We start from the raw sequence: 15,078 nt of genomic DNA on the forward strand, positions 1-15,078 counted from the left end.
AAATATTTTGTAATTTACGTCTAAATATTGAAACTTTCAAACCTTAATAACTCAAAAAGTTCTTAACAAAAAAATACTTTATTATAGTGTTTTGGAAAGCTCTCGAGATAACCTACAAGAATATGTAACGAGAAATAGTAGGTTCCATTTAAGAAATTGAAGGTAACCTTCATGTGACCTTCAAATTACTCTTCAAGGTCAAACCTATGGTACCATCTTATGTCCCCCTCGAAACCATACAACTTTTGTCTGAAACATTTTTTCATATCTCTTTTAGTTTTTTAAAAAATCGACTGTATAAATTAAAATGGCCCACCCTGTATATTATATACATAACACAATATATAATCAAATTATACATAAATAACTAAATTATAAACGGAAAAAGGTCTAATGCATACATTTAAATCTGTCATAGTGTTATGCACTACATAACGTTATAAATAGATTAACATTTTATCTTTAAATTATACAACTTGCGAAAAAAATATTTACCAAATTTTGCAGTCGGAAAAGCCAAATCATTCAAGTAAAATTTTATCGAATTTGAATTGCCATTAGAAGAGCTGAGAAGCTGTCAAATAAAGTGATGACCCGCCGATATATGCAAATGGAAATGACAAGACACCCGCATACCTGCGAAAGGCGGGTTGCATCTGTTTAGATTCATGACTAATCCCCCCGATTGGTGACAGCGCCCACCGATTTAATCCGTAATCCGACACTCATGATTAAATACGTTTATTAAAAACCACTTACAACGCTCTTATGAATGTTTCAAGAGCGGAGGGTCTGTCGGGACGTCCGCCCGGGTCGAGGTGGTAAGACAGGGTAATGGGGCCTTTGTTCCCCTGGGAACGCGCTCACCTGTCTAATATCTCGCGAGAGTGGCTATATCTGTACACACACCAAAAGCGGCCAGTTATACGCCGAGCTTACTGAAAATTAATCGCGCAGTTTCGAAAGAATCCTCACGTCTCCTCCTGCCGACTGAAATAAACGTTTCTCACGCGATTATTAATGGTGTCGCGGAGCTGCCGGTATATCAGGCAAAAATAAACGAAAAATCACTAAACTCTCTCCCGCTTATTTATTGTTTACTAAAATATAGTAGGCGCGTTCCTCGATTATAATCGACCGTGTGTTAGGGAAGTAGAGTTCAGTAGATTGGGATATTAAAAAAGTATATATTTACGCGATGCGATTTTGCTACGCAAAATATTTTCAGCGCCGCCCGAGTCGAAATTTTGGTCCTACGTTGAACCCTTAATTCTAGTATACATATAGTAGGACCTAAGACAGTGAAGGAGGTCGAACTGCAAGTACAAAATTTACTCCTACTTTAAAACTGATAGTGTCGGAAATGTCTACTTTTGCCAATTTAGCATTAAAGTAGGGCCTTTTAAGTGGGAGCTGAAGTAAATTTTTAGAATTAAAGATTCAAGGGGGGAGTAAAAAAATATAATGTCATCAAAGTAGGTTATTGCTGGTCTATGCAGGTATATAGATCAGCTAAGTAGATGTAAATTATCATTAAAAGTGTTAAAACAGTACCAAAATTTCGACTCGGGAGGACACGGAGGATACGGTTTCTTAATTGCTCGCAGTCGAGGTGTTCGCACCTTCTCCCTCTGCGTGAACGCGACCCGCGGTGCGGTTTGTGCACGCGTGAGCTCACCCTCCTTTTCTCAGGTGTTTGATTGATCGTTTCAATTACGTGGCGCAGCGTGCATCAAACGTGAGAGTAAACTTCGCCGCGAGCAAATGGATCGTTTATTCGAAACATTTGCGGTCGGACGCCGTCGTGGACGGCACATAAGGCAAATAAATCGCAAATAATCGTGCGTTATCCGAGCGTATGCTGACGCATCGAGCGTGTCGGGCGGGAGCTGTCCGCGTTAATTAGATCGTGATCTCGAATAAAGTGCCAGCTTGCAGGGGGCGCAATCGCGTGGGTTTTAATTAAATCTTAATTTTAACGTTTAAAAAAATGATTTTCCGCCAAGCACGCAAGCCATTACGGAAGGTTTGGGAGGCACGTTTACGCGTCCACGCTAGTTTCCAGGAAGTAATGTCCGCGGTCGTAAATTAACGTGTGCGTTGACCATGTCGTTACTTCCTCTCTTCGCACCTAAGACGCGCCTTAAGCGCATTTCACCTCATGTATTTAAGATTCAATATTTGTCGCGGTCGCAAGTACATGTAAAATGTTCAACCCCGTGTATGAGCAGCGTGCAAGAAGGCGTGTGCGACGCGGGACAAGTGAACGTAAATCCGCGTTTAATTGCGAGTAGAAATAACCAGCTCGCCAGACGCAACAAGATAGGAATCTCGTCGATTCGATGACAATGTCCAAGAGATGCGTAAAAAAATTCAACCATTTAATTTTTTTTTCTCTCTATTGTCTATCTCTAAATATATCACAATCTATTATGAGGTAGGCTCCTAATATGAGCTAACGGAGTTTCTGCTGAATAGGCATCACCGGGGTTGATTCCACTATGAATGTATTGCCCTTGGAGTGAAAACTGTTTAGTGGCAAATTCATTGTTAGATCGTGCGCGTAATCGTTACCGAAAAAAGATTTGTGAAATTGGACGATGAAATCCCAGTGTCTCATATTAGGAGCCTATCTCATAATAGAGGACTTTCCTCTAAGAATCGACATATTTTGTTTATTTAAATAATAGTAAATTCTAGTAAGAGCATAGGGCCTCTAGGAAGTTGTGGCCATTTTTGGCAAGGAATTTTAAAGATGCGCCTTGCTTTTCTTTAATTAAGTTTCCCGCCGTTTATAAAACAGGAAGCGACTTTTCCAAGTGGTACAGTCGACTCTCAGTCAGCGCTAATATAAACTATCGCTTATGTTGGGTCGAAAAGCTTTTTTTTTTCAAGTATAATAGTTATGTTATCCAAATGTAAGCGGGGAATATTGAAGGATTAATAATGACTGTGTTTTCAGAACACGACACCGCGTGTTGAGGTGTCTAATGTACATGAAAAGAATGATATACGCTCTTCCACAAAGACGAAATAACTCAGACGTGGATCGGGGAGAGGATCGATGACGAGGAGCCGCGCGGTAGAAAGGGCTCACAATCGCCATTGGTCCTTTTAGCCGCGGAAGCGTGGAGCCGAGTGGATTTACGGCGCGCAAGGATGAACATTGAGATTGGCACGGGTAGCCCGGAGACTAATGGACGCGCCATTCGCGAAAATGGCCGCCACACCGTGCCCGTAAACAGAAATAGCACGATACGCTTCGATAAGGGCTATCATCAACAACGGAAGCTGGAATCACGGAAACAACGCAATGCGGAAGGTATCGTTTTCACTTCTACTTTTGATTCTACCTTGGAAATATCTCACATTCGTGTCTCAATTGTTGTCGAAAAATTCACTCTTTTCTGTGGATTAAATTACAAATCTTTCACGTAGACATATTATTGTCATATATCAATTCAGATTTTAGCAAAATCTGCGTATTGCAATCACTGGCTTGTCGCTCTTCTGATAAATTGCAAAGTCATACGCAAGAGATACAATCGTCCGGATATAACGAAGAAATGCGACGTTTCTGACGTGCGATGAGAGCCACTGCGCGTAGTTCGCTAAACGCGTGAAGAAGTGTTTTGCGGTACTTTTTCATGATGTTCTTCACGTGGCAGAGGCGTTTATCCATTGCTAAAGCGCGAACGGGAAAGAGAGAAGCGACCATCGTTTTACTGGCATAAAGTTCCGAGATAGAGGGGTCAAAGAAGGCGGTTGCTGCGCGAGCATCCTGCGCGTTTGGGACCAATCGCAGATCCACCTTTTGATCCCAGATGAGCCCTTTTTCGCTGTGGCAAAATTCGCTAGTGCGCAAGCCGAATCGTCGAGCTCAAGCACTTTTTTTGGAAAGGACCGTATAAGACGCGCGAATACCTCGATAAAATAGAAATATAGATCCGTCGTATGAATTTACAAAATTATGCTGTACCGATGGTATCGATGAGAAACGCGATATCTCGATAGACGCAATAAAGACACGTACGAAATAAGTTAGTGATTGACGAAGTGATAATTTTCTTGTATATAAAATACACATTTAATTATTATATTAAAATATAACAGGAAAAGCAATTGAAAACATATAAGTTCTTTTGATGTTACGCGTATAATTTTAATGAAGGCCATCGATGAATAGAGTCACCGAATGATTAATGCGAACCCGTAGAATCTATGAAAATTGTAATCTTAGAAACGCACTTTTACCGTTTATTTAATTTTTCACAGATTCGTTGATTGTTTATAAATTCGATGATAAAGACAGCAGTGCGTGTTACAATTCGCTGTACAAAGAAATAGGTAAAATTTCACAAATAACCCTAGCGGAAAAAATGTCTATAAATAACTACAAAAAATTTACTTGAAATAGAAATTTGTAAAAATTTTTATATCTTCGTTGAAACATTAATTTTTTTGTAAAAATATCTACGAAATAGTACCACAACTTACAATGTTCTCAAATGAAGAAATTATTGCAAGTAGTATTTCATAAAAATGTACAATTTTGTAAAAATTCGTACAAAGCTTTGCTAGTTTAAAAAATTTTATAAACACAACAAAATCTTAAAGAATTAAAACACCTGCTTAGAATACTACAAAAATTAACAAAAGCGTTCCAATTCTAGCATTTTTATGTGGATTTTTATAACACCTTTCAAATTTACGTGGATTTCTTAGATTCTGGTAGTTTTATTTAATTTTTTGTAGAATTTTGTAGTTATTCCCGGAGAAATACGCGTGAGCTATTAATTTGAAAGCTATTAGTTCTAAAGTAGGAAATCTCAGCTATAAACCGCTGCGATCCCTACTCCGATCAGAGATAGCGGGCGAGTGGGGGGGTTTTCCGAGGTGCGAGATATTCTTCCAACCTTACGGGATGACCTTCCCGTTGGAAGCTGGTGGGGATGCTGGGAGGTCCTTCTCTGGACCACAGACACGTGCCACTTGTCATACTTTCGGAAGTACTTGCTTTCGGACGGTTCGAAGGGAGATTAGTACGGGATCAGGTGTGATCGATCAAAGAAGAAGCGCGCGTTAAACCGCTTACAGTTGATTCGTAGATATTCTTTACGGTATATGGAATATTCCGTCGATTAAAAAATATATAATCGTTCGGGCTCGACACGCGGTGGTATAAATGACGATACGGCAAGTTGTAATCGAGCCATAAACCTACCGAAATAATTTATGTTAATAACTGTGAGACTTAAAGAAGAAAGAACTGTGAAAAGATTACTTGGTTGCTCCAGTCATCAGAAAAAAATGTTAAGTGTGCGAATTTAAATTATCGTTGGAACGTACGCGCCGTTGTCCGAGTAAGATTAGAATTGTCGACTGCAGTCGAGATCGATGATTTTTCACAAGATGGAACTCTACCAAAACCGCGAGAAAATGAACGATGCCGTTTACGATCTTCGTCGGACACGGTCGCTTCCGAGTGAGAACGAGGCCTTCTCGCACAACATCGAGAGAGGCTGCATGTCACCGAGCACCAATCGGGAGTCTATCGAGTATGCATCCGATTCCAGCTGCGAGGGTTACAGGGAGTTTCAGAAACAGCAGACCGAGAGAAGAAACTCGTCCCCGATCGCGGCGTCTAGTGCTTTCAGTATCGACAGCATCCTTGGGAGAAATGAGAAAAGGGAAATCTCAAGAATAAACAATTCCGGCGATAAGGAAGACGATCAGGACGAGGCGGAAGACAGACTAGAGGGACACTTCGTCAAGCCCACAGCGATACCAGCCACACGTACTGGTAAGTATACTCTCTAAAAGTCAACCAGTGGATTATCATCGAAAACAGTGAATAGTCACTAATTTGCAGTTACAAGTATACCAGTGAAAGTCGCTTGTTCACTGTTTTCAATGAAAATTCACTGATGACCTTCCAGAGAACAAAACTTTCTGTTTATTTAAAAAAGCAAAGTAGGATCAGGTAAGATAATTTATAATATTAACAGAGAATACTCGATGCTAAAGTTCTATCTGGAGTTTTACAATAGAAAAAATGTAACGAAATATAACGCAAAAGAGGATTCCCGCGAGTCCGTGGATGACCGTACGGACAATTTCGTAGATATAAATTATATTATACGTTGTTTTAAAATATTGATAATTAAAAGAACAATCTAATGTGCAAGCAGACGTCACATGTTTACAAGAAACGATTTTACCGTTTAATAAAAACAATTTAGTGCATACGATTTTTATGCAACACGATTCAACAGATATAGAAGGGAGTTTATACACTCATGCGGGCTTGCCGTACTCCGAAGGTGTGCTATCCGATTCCTCCGCATATTCTGCAACGTCACTCGCATCAGCCTCGTTACTGTACAGTAGCTGGTTTGCCCAAACAAAGCCTGGACAGCTGTTTGGTTTACAAGGTAAGTTCAAGCCTTTAGAATCTAATTTGGTATCCACGAAGGTAGATCATATCTGCTCCTCCTTCTTTCAAAGAGTCTCCAAATCCAGTATAGTTTTATTACCAGAAAAGTTCAACATGCCGGAAAATGAAATCTATTCTTTAGATCTGTTTTTAATTAAATTTTACAGGAACGTGTATTTTTGCCAGGAAAACGAATCTGAAAGTTAAAATCGTCCCTTTGAATCGTCTGATTTTTTAAACTATTCAATCCGCTATCAGTTAATTACAGAAATGTACCATGAATATGCTACAGATACGTGGACGCCCGAGGGAAAGCCTCGCGGTGCTAGAAATCTTTTTCTTCGTGTCTGAGGCAGTAACGCCGCCAGAGAATCGTGACGACAAAAGACTCTAATTATTATCCACTCGTAATAACTTACCACCGTAATTCTATTTTCGCGCACAATGCCGGGAGAGGTGTAAGATGGGCATCCTCTTTCTCGGCCTCGACGAATATTGGATATTATACGAGGCGCCTGCGATAACAGCTTTTCGACACGCGAGGCACACATCAGTGGCCCAGTTGTTGCATCCCCCTATTTTCGGCATGTTACTGGCGAAATATTAAACGCTTAGGCGCGTAAAGATCGCGCATTTAATCAACTATCGCGATATTGTATTTCTCCACGTAAAATTGCTACACGACATTTTAATATTTCGTTAATCGTTTTGTTGAAATTTCTTACAATTACTGTCGCTCTCTTCAGTATTGACTTATTCACGACTCTTTTGTAGGTTTGCCACATAAATTTGTTAAATCTATATATAAAACTGTAGAAGAATTCGCCCAGGTTATACCACTCTAAGTTGAAATCCCAGATATTTCGCGATTTTGGGATAAGACTAAAATCCGCCATCGCGTTGTTTCTCCCTTTCCGGCTACTATCCGCCATACTGTTAGGAGCCCATTTATCAGCACCGTTGGTCTAACTATCTTCCACGAAGGTGTTAAATGTCTCTGTACACTCGTAAATCTTGGGCCCGCCGGTTCTTCTTCTTCGTCACCGTGCGTATTCTCCTTTCCGGTCACCACAGTCTTTCAACTTCTAAGAACGCGATCATCTCGTCTGATTCTGAATATATTTATGATTGAACTTTTATTTCGCATATTGTGATCTGTTCCACGTGATAAAACGACCAATTGAATTCAACTATTATACATTTATCATGTTTAATAAATCGTATCATGCCACACCTGACTTCTGTTACTAGAAAAATGTTAGATCGGCAGATACTTATATTACGCTGTTATACAGCTAAAGAAATAAAACGGGTCTCGTAGTATTATTTGCACGGTATACATAGCAAGTTTCCTGTTGAGCGTAAGGAATTACGCGTATTGAAACATTTAAAATCTCTAAAACCAGCTGCGAGAGTTCGGGATTTGCGTAATAGTTAACGTAACGTTATGAATTAAATGAATCGGTACTAGATACGTAAAAGATAGTTAGATCCTTTCTCTGAATTGCAAGAAAAACTCCGAAACGTAACTCAATCACAGTTAAAAAACATTGGGATATTTTTGAAATGCGCCCGAATTTGTTCATTGGGGATTAATGTAATTTACCTAAAATTATCCAAGACAATTTTTTTGCGCGGAGCATAAGAAGTGTAAGAAGTGACATTCTGACTGTTAAAAACTGTTGTACGTAATAAAAATCTAACTGTTCTCCGCAGTCGTAGAACCCGCTGGAAGGGTCCTGTAAAGACGCAAAGGTCTTGTACAAATACGTGACATCTATATTTGTTGACTTGTCGTGTAAGGGCTGCCCGGCTAACCGGTGATTAAACACGAGGGAAGAGCAAAAAGTTTCTACTTCTATGTGAATGCATTATCTTGGAAGTATCGCGTCACGCGAGTCTGTGCTATTTTTCAGGATTCGAGCGATTGTTACAAAAGCCCACGCGTTGTGTGGAGTTTATAATATCCTTACAATGCAACGTTTCTACATCACCTTAATTATATACTTTTTCTTATATGTGCCAGTTGCAAGAGTGAACAAATTGTCTTACGGAGGTAAAGAATCATAAAGTTGCGCAATTCAATCAGAAACATTATTTAAAAGTAAACTAATAGTGAAAATAATTAGTCGAATTTTTCTACAGATTTTCTTCGATTTTTTTACATTAATTTAAAAGATTAAATAATATTTTCGTAATGTATAAGTAATTAAGTTTGATAATAAAATGTTATATAGGGAAGAATCGTGTGTATCTGCTTAGTTCAATAATGGCATCAAAAACAGCTGTTGTTACTACTCTAAATGTTGCATCGCGCATTTGTCTTCCAGCACGATATTCGCGGATATTTGCCAACGTGATTAACAATTACCCTATTATTTTAGCGCGTCTAATTACGTTATAATGTCTCATATCTGCTGTTGAAAGGAAATATGCAGTACTTCTTTGCACCACGATGATAATCGCATCCAAACGTTCTCCGTCATAAACTGTTTGCACAGCTCGTTACCGCTTCGCCACGATGGTGTTGACCGTAGGATGTCACACATTCCGCAAACAGTCCTACGCGTCTCGGAGGTGTTCGGTGATCCTAGACAGGACTCCGACGGGTGGTGCCTCGAGTTCGTAAGGTGATAATTGAGCCCGAGCCGGCGAAGTTAGCCGTGCAATTAAGACGCGCGATTAGAATATTAAATTTTCATTATCACGACAATAAATCTCCGAAAATGCCAGTGTCAGAAACTGTCAGAGGTCTCGAGGGGCTGTCACGTAATTAGCGAATGGCTATGTGTAGTTGACATTGTCGATCGCGCGACATTCTGTAACTGTTGGCGCGATGAGGTGAGGAACTGATTACTTTTTGCAGCGCCCAAACCGAGTGGCAGGAGGTCGAGAAAACCGGGCATCGATCGGAAACCGCGTCAAGCTTACAGCGCGAAACAACTGGAGAGACTCGAGGCGGAGTTTAAGGTAAGAGGTCCGCGGTTATCTTATTGCTCGCGCAAAACCAATGTTCTACTAGTGATGGGCGATCCTTTGGAAAAAATTGATTTTTAAAATCGATCTTGAGTCGGTATAACTAGAATCAATTTACTAAAAAGACCAAAAGAGAAACAATTTCCTAGAAATTGATAAAAAAAATTTGCAGATAGTGAGTATTTAAACACGTTTCTTCTTATTTTATAAGCTTACGAAAATTAACTGGTCATACTTATAAAAGAGTGGAATATGTTTTAAAAAGAATAAAGCTGAAACTTTGATAGATAGAAAAATAATCGACCCTTGATTATTGATTTCAAATTACTTTAAGGTTTGCATTAACTTTGTGTTAAAATATTGACGTTATTAGTATCATCATTTATCCATATTATGTATGTTAAATTAAGACAAAGATTTGCATGGACTGTTTGGAACGTGTGACATCTGTTAAGTTAAACACAAACTTTTTAACTGCACGCAGATCGACAAGTATCTCAGCGTGAGCAAGCGGATGGAGCTGTCGAAATGCCTGAATCTCACCGAGGTGCAGATCAAGACGTGGTTCCAGAATCGCCGCACCAAGTGGAAGAAGCAACTCACGTCCAGGTTGAAGATCGCGCAGCGGCAGGGACTGTTCCCACCGACGTACTTTCCGACCACCCAGTATCCTCTTCTCCCGTACTACGCGGCGCCTTTGATGTTCGGTGCCCCTTTGTCGGACGACGGGAATTCTAGTTTGCCGACCCGGGCCGCCGTATCGTCTTCTGATACGGTCTGACGCAGTGCGGACTCGAACTACTTGGTCGATCGTCGGCCGGGCGACCGCGAAGTGCAATAAGACCTTCCGTTGGCCACTGCAGAGTCCTTGGTGTTGCTTCCCCTCTTTCCTTTTTCCTGCTCTTTTTTACATTATCTCGTACGGGTGTTCTTATTCTATATAAATTTAGATACCGTTGATATATATAATTATAAGTACCTATCTCGTAAAAGTGCGCAAATCGCAAAGCGACTTCTTTCACTCACGATGCGTCCTCGGGATCTCTCGATATTATTGAGACTTTACTGTATATAAAATTTGATTATACACAATTACAAAGGTTTCGTGCTTAATAGATGTACTTTGAGTTCATTCACGACTTTCTGCGTTTCCAGCGGCAGCGAAGTAAACACAGTTGCATGGACAATTTTTTCATATTATTAGTTGTGTTCCAATTATTTCCGTTACATGTATATACATAAGATGCGACGATTATAGATTTATGGAATACTTACAGGGGGGATCGTATAAAAAATAGACTGAATTTACTCGTAACGTTTCTTTCCAGTAGGTAATCGATCGAGATTGCAGTCCGATATTCACGTAGAGAATGTAAAGGCCCAATCAGACTAGCAATTGCCGACTGGGATTGGATTGGGATTGGCGATTGACGATTGTCCTCTAGCCAATGAGAGTCGATTAAATCGCTGGCTGCTTCGCTCTCATCGGCTAGAAGACAATCGCCAGTCGCTAATCCCAATCCAATCCGCGTCGACAATTGCTAGTCTGATTCGGCTTTAAGGGCAGTAACTCCACACATTAAGGCCGAATCAGACTAGCAATTGCCGACTCGGAATGGATTGGGATTGGCAATTGATTATTGTTTTCGAGCCAATGAGAGCGAATAAATCGCTGGTTGCTTCGCTCTTATTGGCCAAAGGACAATCGTCGATTCTAAATCAATCTGAGTCAACAATTGCTAGTCTGATTCGGTCTTTCGACGTGTCACTTGGAGCGGCCTTTATATAATATATTACGGATTTATGTAATGCATACGGGAAAGAATGCACGAAAGATGGACGAGAGTTCTAAATTTACTCGCGACTTTGCACGTTTCCGGCGAGGCAAGAGATTCCATCCGAGCGGCAGTCATGTGCAAGTGACGCAGAAGCGACAGAAACGGCCGTACGGGGCACACTGTGTGTAGGGAACACATGAAAATAATATGGAAACGATATGGAGATGACGTTTATACAGGCGGCGCGCCCTACGTCTCGCGTCTCTCCCTCCTCTCCACCGAGCGCGGAGGCCGTCAAGAAAAGCCGTGCTCGTCCCCCGAGGAACTTATGAAATGAGGCACAAAGAAGCGGTTTAATTGAACGGCTTAAGGTGCGCCGGGAGGGGGAGGGGGAGAGCAGGACTCGCCATTTTTAATAAAGAGCGAGATGGGGGAGGGAAACTTCTTATCGTCCATCAAATTGCGTGGCGGAGAATCGCGGTGGGATGCAGGGGGGGGGGATAAGGGGATTTTGTGCCTCGATGAAATAATTATGTGTACGTAAGACTCCGATTCCGACTATTGTACATAATTTAACGTCTTCCGCTTACACGCGCGTAAATGGAACAAAGCTTACGCGGCAGGGTGTAATTTATCGACGAGGAGATACGGGCCGAGCGGCGGCGTTACATGTGCTATCGAAGCGATTCGTATGCAACGTGCAATTCAAATATACGCTCGAGTTAGGGTCGCGCATCTCTATGTAAACTTTACGGAAGAGCCGCGGCAATGTGGCTTAAAAATGAAAGAGGCGTATACTGAATTATCAAGCGTGCGGAGGAACGGAGGGAAAAAGCGTGAAATAGTATCGGGAATGGAGCGTCTACGAATAAGTACTTTTGCTTCTGCGTCAACTAAATTATATTCTATCGCGAGAGACCTTCCTCCTCTCTTTGACGGAGTAACGCGCGACACGTTTCTCTCGTTGAAATCTCGCACGAGCGCAAAGGAGCAAAGTCCGATGGAGAAAATGCGGGAGCAATTACGAGCTTCGACGTAAAGTCGCGAGCGAACGCTCGAGCCGTCAAGGCGAGGCGATATAATGGAAAATTCAATGTTTCACGATGCATGTAATCATTCTCTCCAGCGAGCGATCAAACGTTAAGGCCAAATCAGACTAGCAATTGTCGACGCGGATTGGATTGGGATTGGCGATTGGTGATTGTCTTCTGGCCAATAAGAGCAAAGCAGCCAGCGACTTAATCGACTCTCATTGGCCAGAGGACAATCGTCAATCGCCAATCCCAGTCCAATCCGAGTTGGCAATTGCTAGTCTGATTCGGCCATAGAATAACTAGTATGCCTACTCTGTCATTTGTTTTGTTTTGCGTCGATCCTTTCTGCGCATCCGCCATTATTTTGGTGGAGTCAATGAGACGGATGTTGTATATGTGGTAAAATCAGTGTGACAAGATTTTATACCAAAAAACACGGCGGAATACCACGTGATCGAAACCGAAAAGATCAAAGAGCCGACAGAGAGTGGGCATACTAGTTATACTAAGATTCGGCCTTTAATTAATTCGAGCAATAAGCTTCGGCAGAATTCACGGCGCGAGTCAGGCGCTCCTCTCCCTGCAGCACCTCTCGTGTCTCGGCTCGCGTTTTTCCGCGTTATCGTCGCGCCTGGCGGCGGTGGACTTGCCGGTCTCGCAGACGGCACGCGGTCCCGCCGGACACTTGGTCCGCGTCAGCCCCCGGAACACGGCGAACTTCTTGCGCTTCTTCGCGCGCGGCACCGCGCTCGCTATGCCGGGGCAGAGGGTACCGGTCTCCCGCGTCCTCACTTTGACGGACGACTGCACGGTGCGCACCAGCAGCAGAATCGGGCTGCAGCTCTTATCGAGCGTTGCGGGCGTCTCCGCGTGAAATTTATGGGCCGAAACTTGGACCCACTTGTCGGACTGCTCCGGCCTGGAGGCGGCCGCGATTGCAAGCGCGTTCCGGGCGCACAAGTAGCAGCAGCTCTTCGCCAGGTCCGCGATCGATGGCGGCCGCACCGGGACCAGGTCCTCGGCGACGAGGTCGTCGTCGCGCGCCACCGGACGCACGTCCGCGGCCCGCGAGACGAGCTCCTCGCGTTCGCGCCTGTCTCTCCTCACCGGCGGCGCCTCCTCCTCCTCCTCCTCCTCCGGCAGCGCCTTCCTCTTCCTCGCCTCTCTCTCCCTCTTCCTCCGTTCCTTTCTCTCCGCCCTGGTGTCCTTATCGGCGACCTCTGCCGCCTCGTCTTGTTTACGACCTCTCCTAGATTTCTTCGGGGCATCCCGATGGCTTATCGATTCTCGATGCGGCGCGGTTGACACACCGGCGACTGCCGTATCGTCGCGCTTCCCGCACTCCTTACTTCGCGCCTTTATTCGCTCGAGAACTCGTCTCGTCGGCTTCCTCAGAACGCGCTCGGAACATCTTTTCTTCGCGCGGCACAATCTCAGGCAGAACAGACGCAGCTCCAGACAGGATTTCGACCGGTGTCTGCGCGGCGAATTGATGTCGCGCGTATCAATGCCTTTGTGTTTCTGCTCCGTTTTCTCAGGACTTGCCGTTACATCTCGCTGACTTTTCTCTACATCGCTTACATCGCGCGCGACCTGCTCGTCTAACGGCATCGCTGCGAATTCAGCCCAAGGATTACCTCCTGATTCGATAATGCTTACGAAATAATAATTATGTACATGGAGAAAGAATTTTCTCTTAAAAAATGTATCCCGAAAATCGTATAATCGTGGGACAACATGACGTGTTGAACAACTGTACGAGTTTTTTAAATTTTACCGTACTCTCTACCAGTAAACTGTATACTAAGTATAATTATAATACTAGTAAAATGTATGTTAATTAATTTATACTATTACAATATTATTAAAACCATTCAACGTTTATTTAAAAAAAATTTTTTCTGGCTCTTACACTTTCATCAATATTCGTCCCGAAAGAGAAAATCAAAATTTCTTCAAAGGGGTATTTCACCACCTAAAAGTGCGTATGGGGACGTATAAAAAAAAAGTGTCCCTTATTTTGAGCTGAAAAACAACATATTCAACACTCTTAAAAATCGGTGTGTCCCCACTTAGGTAGGGTTTACTTGTAAGTATAATTATATTAGTAAAATGTATGGTAAAATTTCAAAAACTCATAAAGTTGTTTAAAATGTCATGTTTTTTAAATTTTACTAGTAACTGTACTTATAATTAGTATACATTTTACTGATAGAATGTGTGGTAAAATTTCAAAACATTCGCATAAATTGTTCAAACTGCCATGTTTTTGAAATTTTATCATACATTTTATTAGTAAAATTCATAAAATTCTTCGAAATGCCATGTCCCACAATTACATGATTTTCAGGACAAATTTTAAGAAAAGATTCTCTCCGTACATAATACAAAATTTGTGTTTTCTTGTTAAAAACTGTGCCGATAAAAGTTTTTGTGTTAAATATTTGAACACATTCGTGTTAATTTTAATGTATTGCTATTGTGTCAATTGAACTCGTATGTTAAATTATTAAAACAAATGTAAAAATGACACAATGTTTACCTACTTTTAATTTTACACAATATATATGTTCCGTATTATTAGTAACAAGATTTGTTTGTTTAAATTTACAGAAAAAGTGTTGATTTTATTCTGTAATATTGAAATTATTTAATCAGAAAAAATGTGAAAATACTTTCTTTTTAGTTTTGCCACTAAAGCTATATTGACTTTACGACAAATTTCTTTCACATTATTTTGAGGTTTGCATTTATTTTATGTTAAAATTAGTATTGCTGTCACTACTTAACCATCCAGCCACATCCTGTTAACACAAAAGTTTGTAAAAAATTTGACATGAGAAGTCTCTTAAAT

At 41.6% G+C, this 15,078-nt stretch overlaps 2 protein-coding genes across 2 annotated transcripts; one reads left to right on the plus strand and one right to left on the minus strand.

Annotated features, from left to right (window-relative positions):
- The first annotated feature begins 5,000 nt into the window (after nucleotides 1-5,000).
- LOC105565272 (homeobox protein engrailed-2-B) lies at nucleotides 5,001-10,527 on the plus strand. The gene is made up of 4 exons (XM_012018319.1): nucleotides 5,001-5,803; nucleotides 6,276-6,434; nucleotides 9,303-9,406; nucleotides 9,897-10,527. The coding sequence occupies exons 1-4, from the start codon at nucleotides 5,398-5,400 to the stop codon at nucleotides 10,191-10,193; spliced, it is 966 nt and encodes a 321-aa protein (XP_011873709.1). The 5' UTR covers nucleotides 5,001-5,397; the 3' UTR covers nucleotides 10,194-10,527.
- A 2,261-nt stretch (nucleotides 10,528-12,788) lies between these two features.
- LOC105565312 (stress response protein nst1-like) lies at nucleotides 12,789-13,835 on the minus strand. The gene has a single exon (XM_012018397.1). The coding sequence runs from the start codon at nucleotides 13,833-13,835 to the stop codon at nucleotides 12,789-12,791; it is 1,047 nt and encodes a 348-aa protein (XP_011873787.1).
- Nucleotides 13,836-15,078: the final 1,243 nt, after the last annotated feature.

This window comes from Vollenhovia emeryi, unplaced genomic scaffold (genome assembly GCF_000949405.1).
Source record: "Vollenhovia emeryi isolate VEMERY1.0 unplaced genomic scaffold, V.emery_V1.0 DF939154.1, whole genome shotgun sequence".
Classification (NCBI taxonomy): domain Eukaryota; kingdom Metazoa; phylum Arthropoda; class Insecta; order Hymenoptera; family Formicidae; genus Vollenhovia; species Vollenhovia emeryi.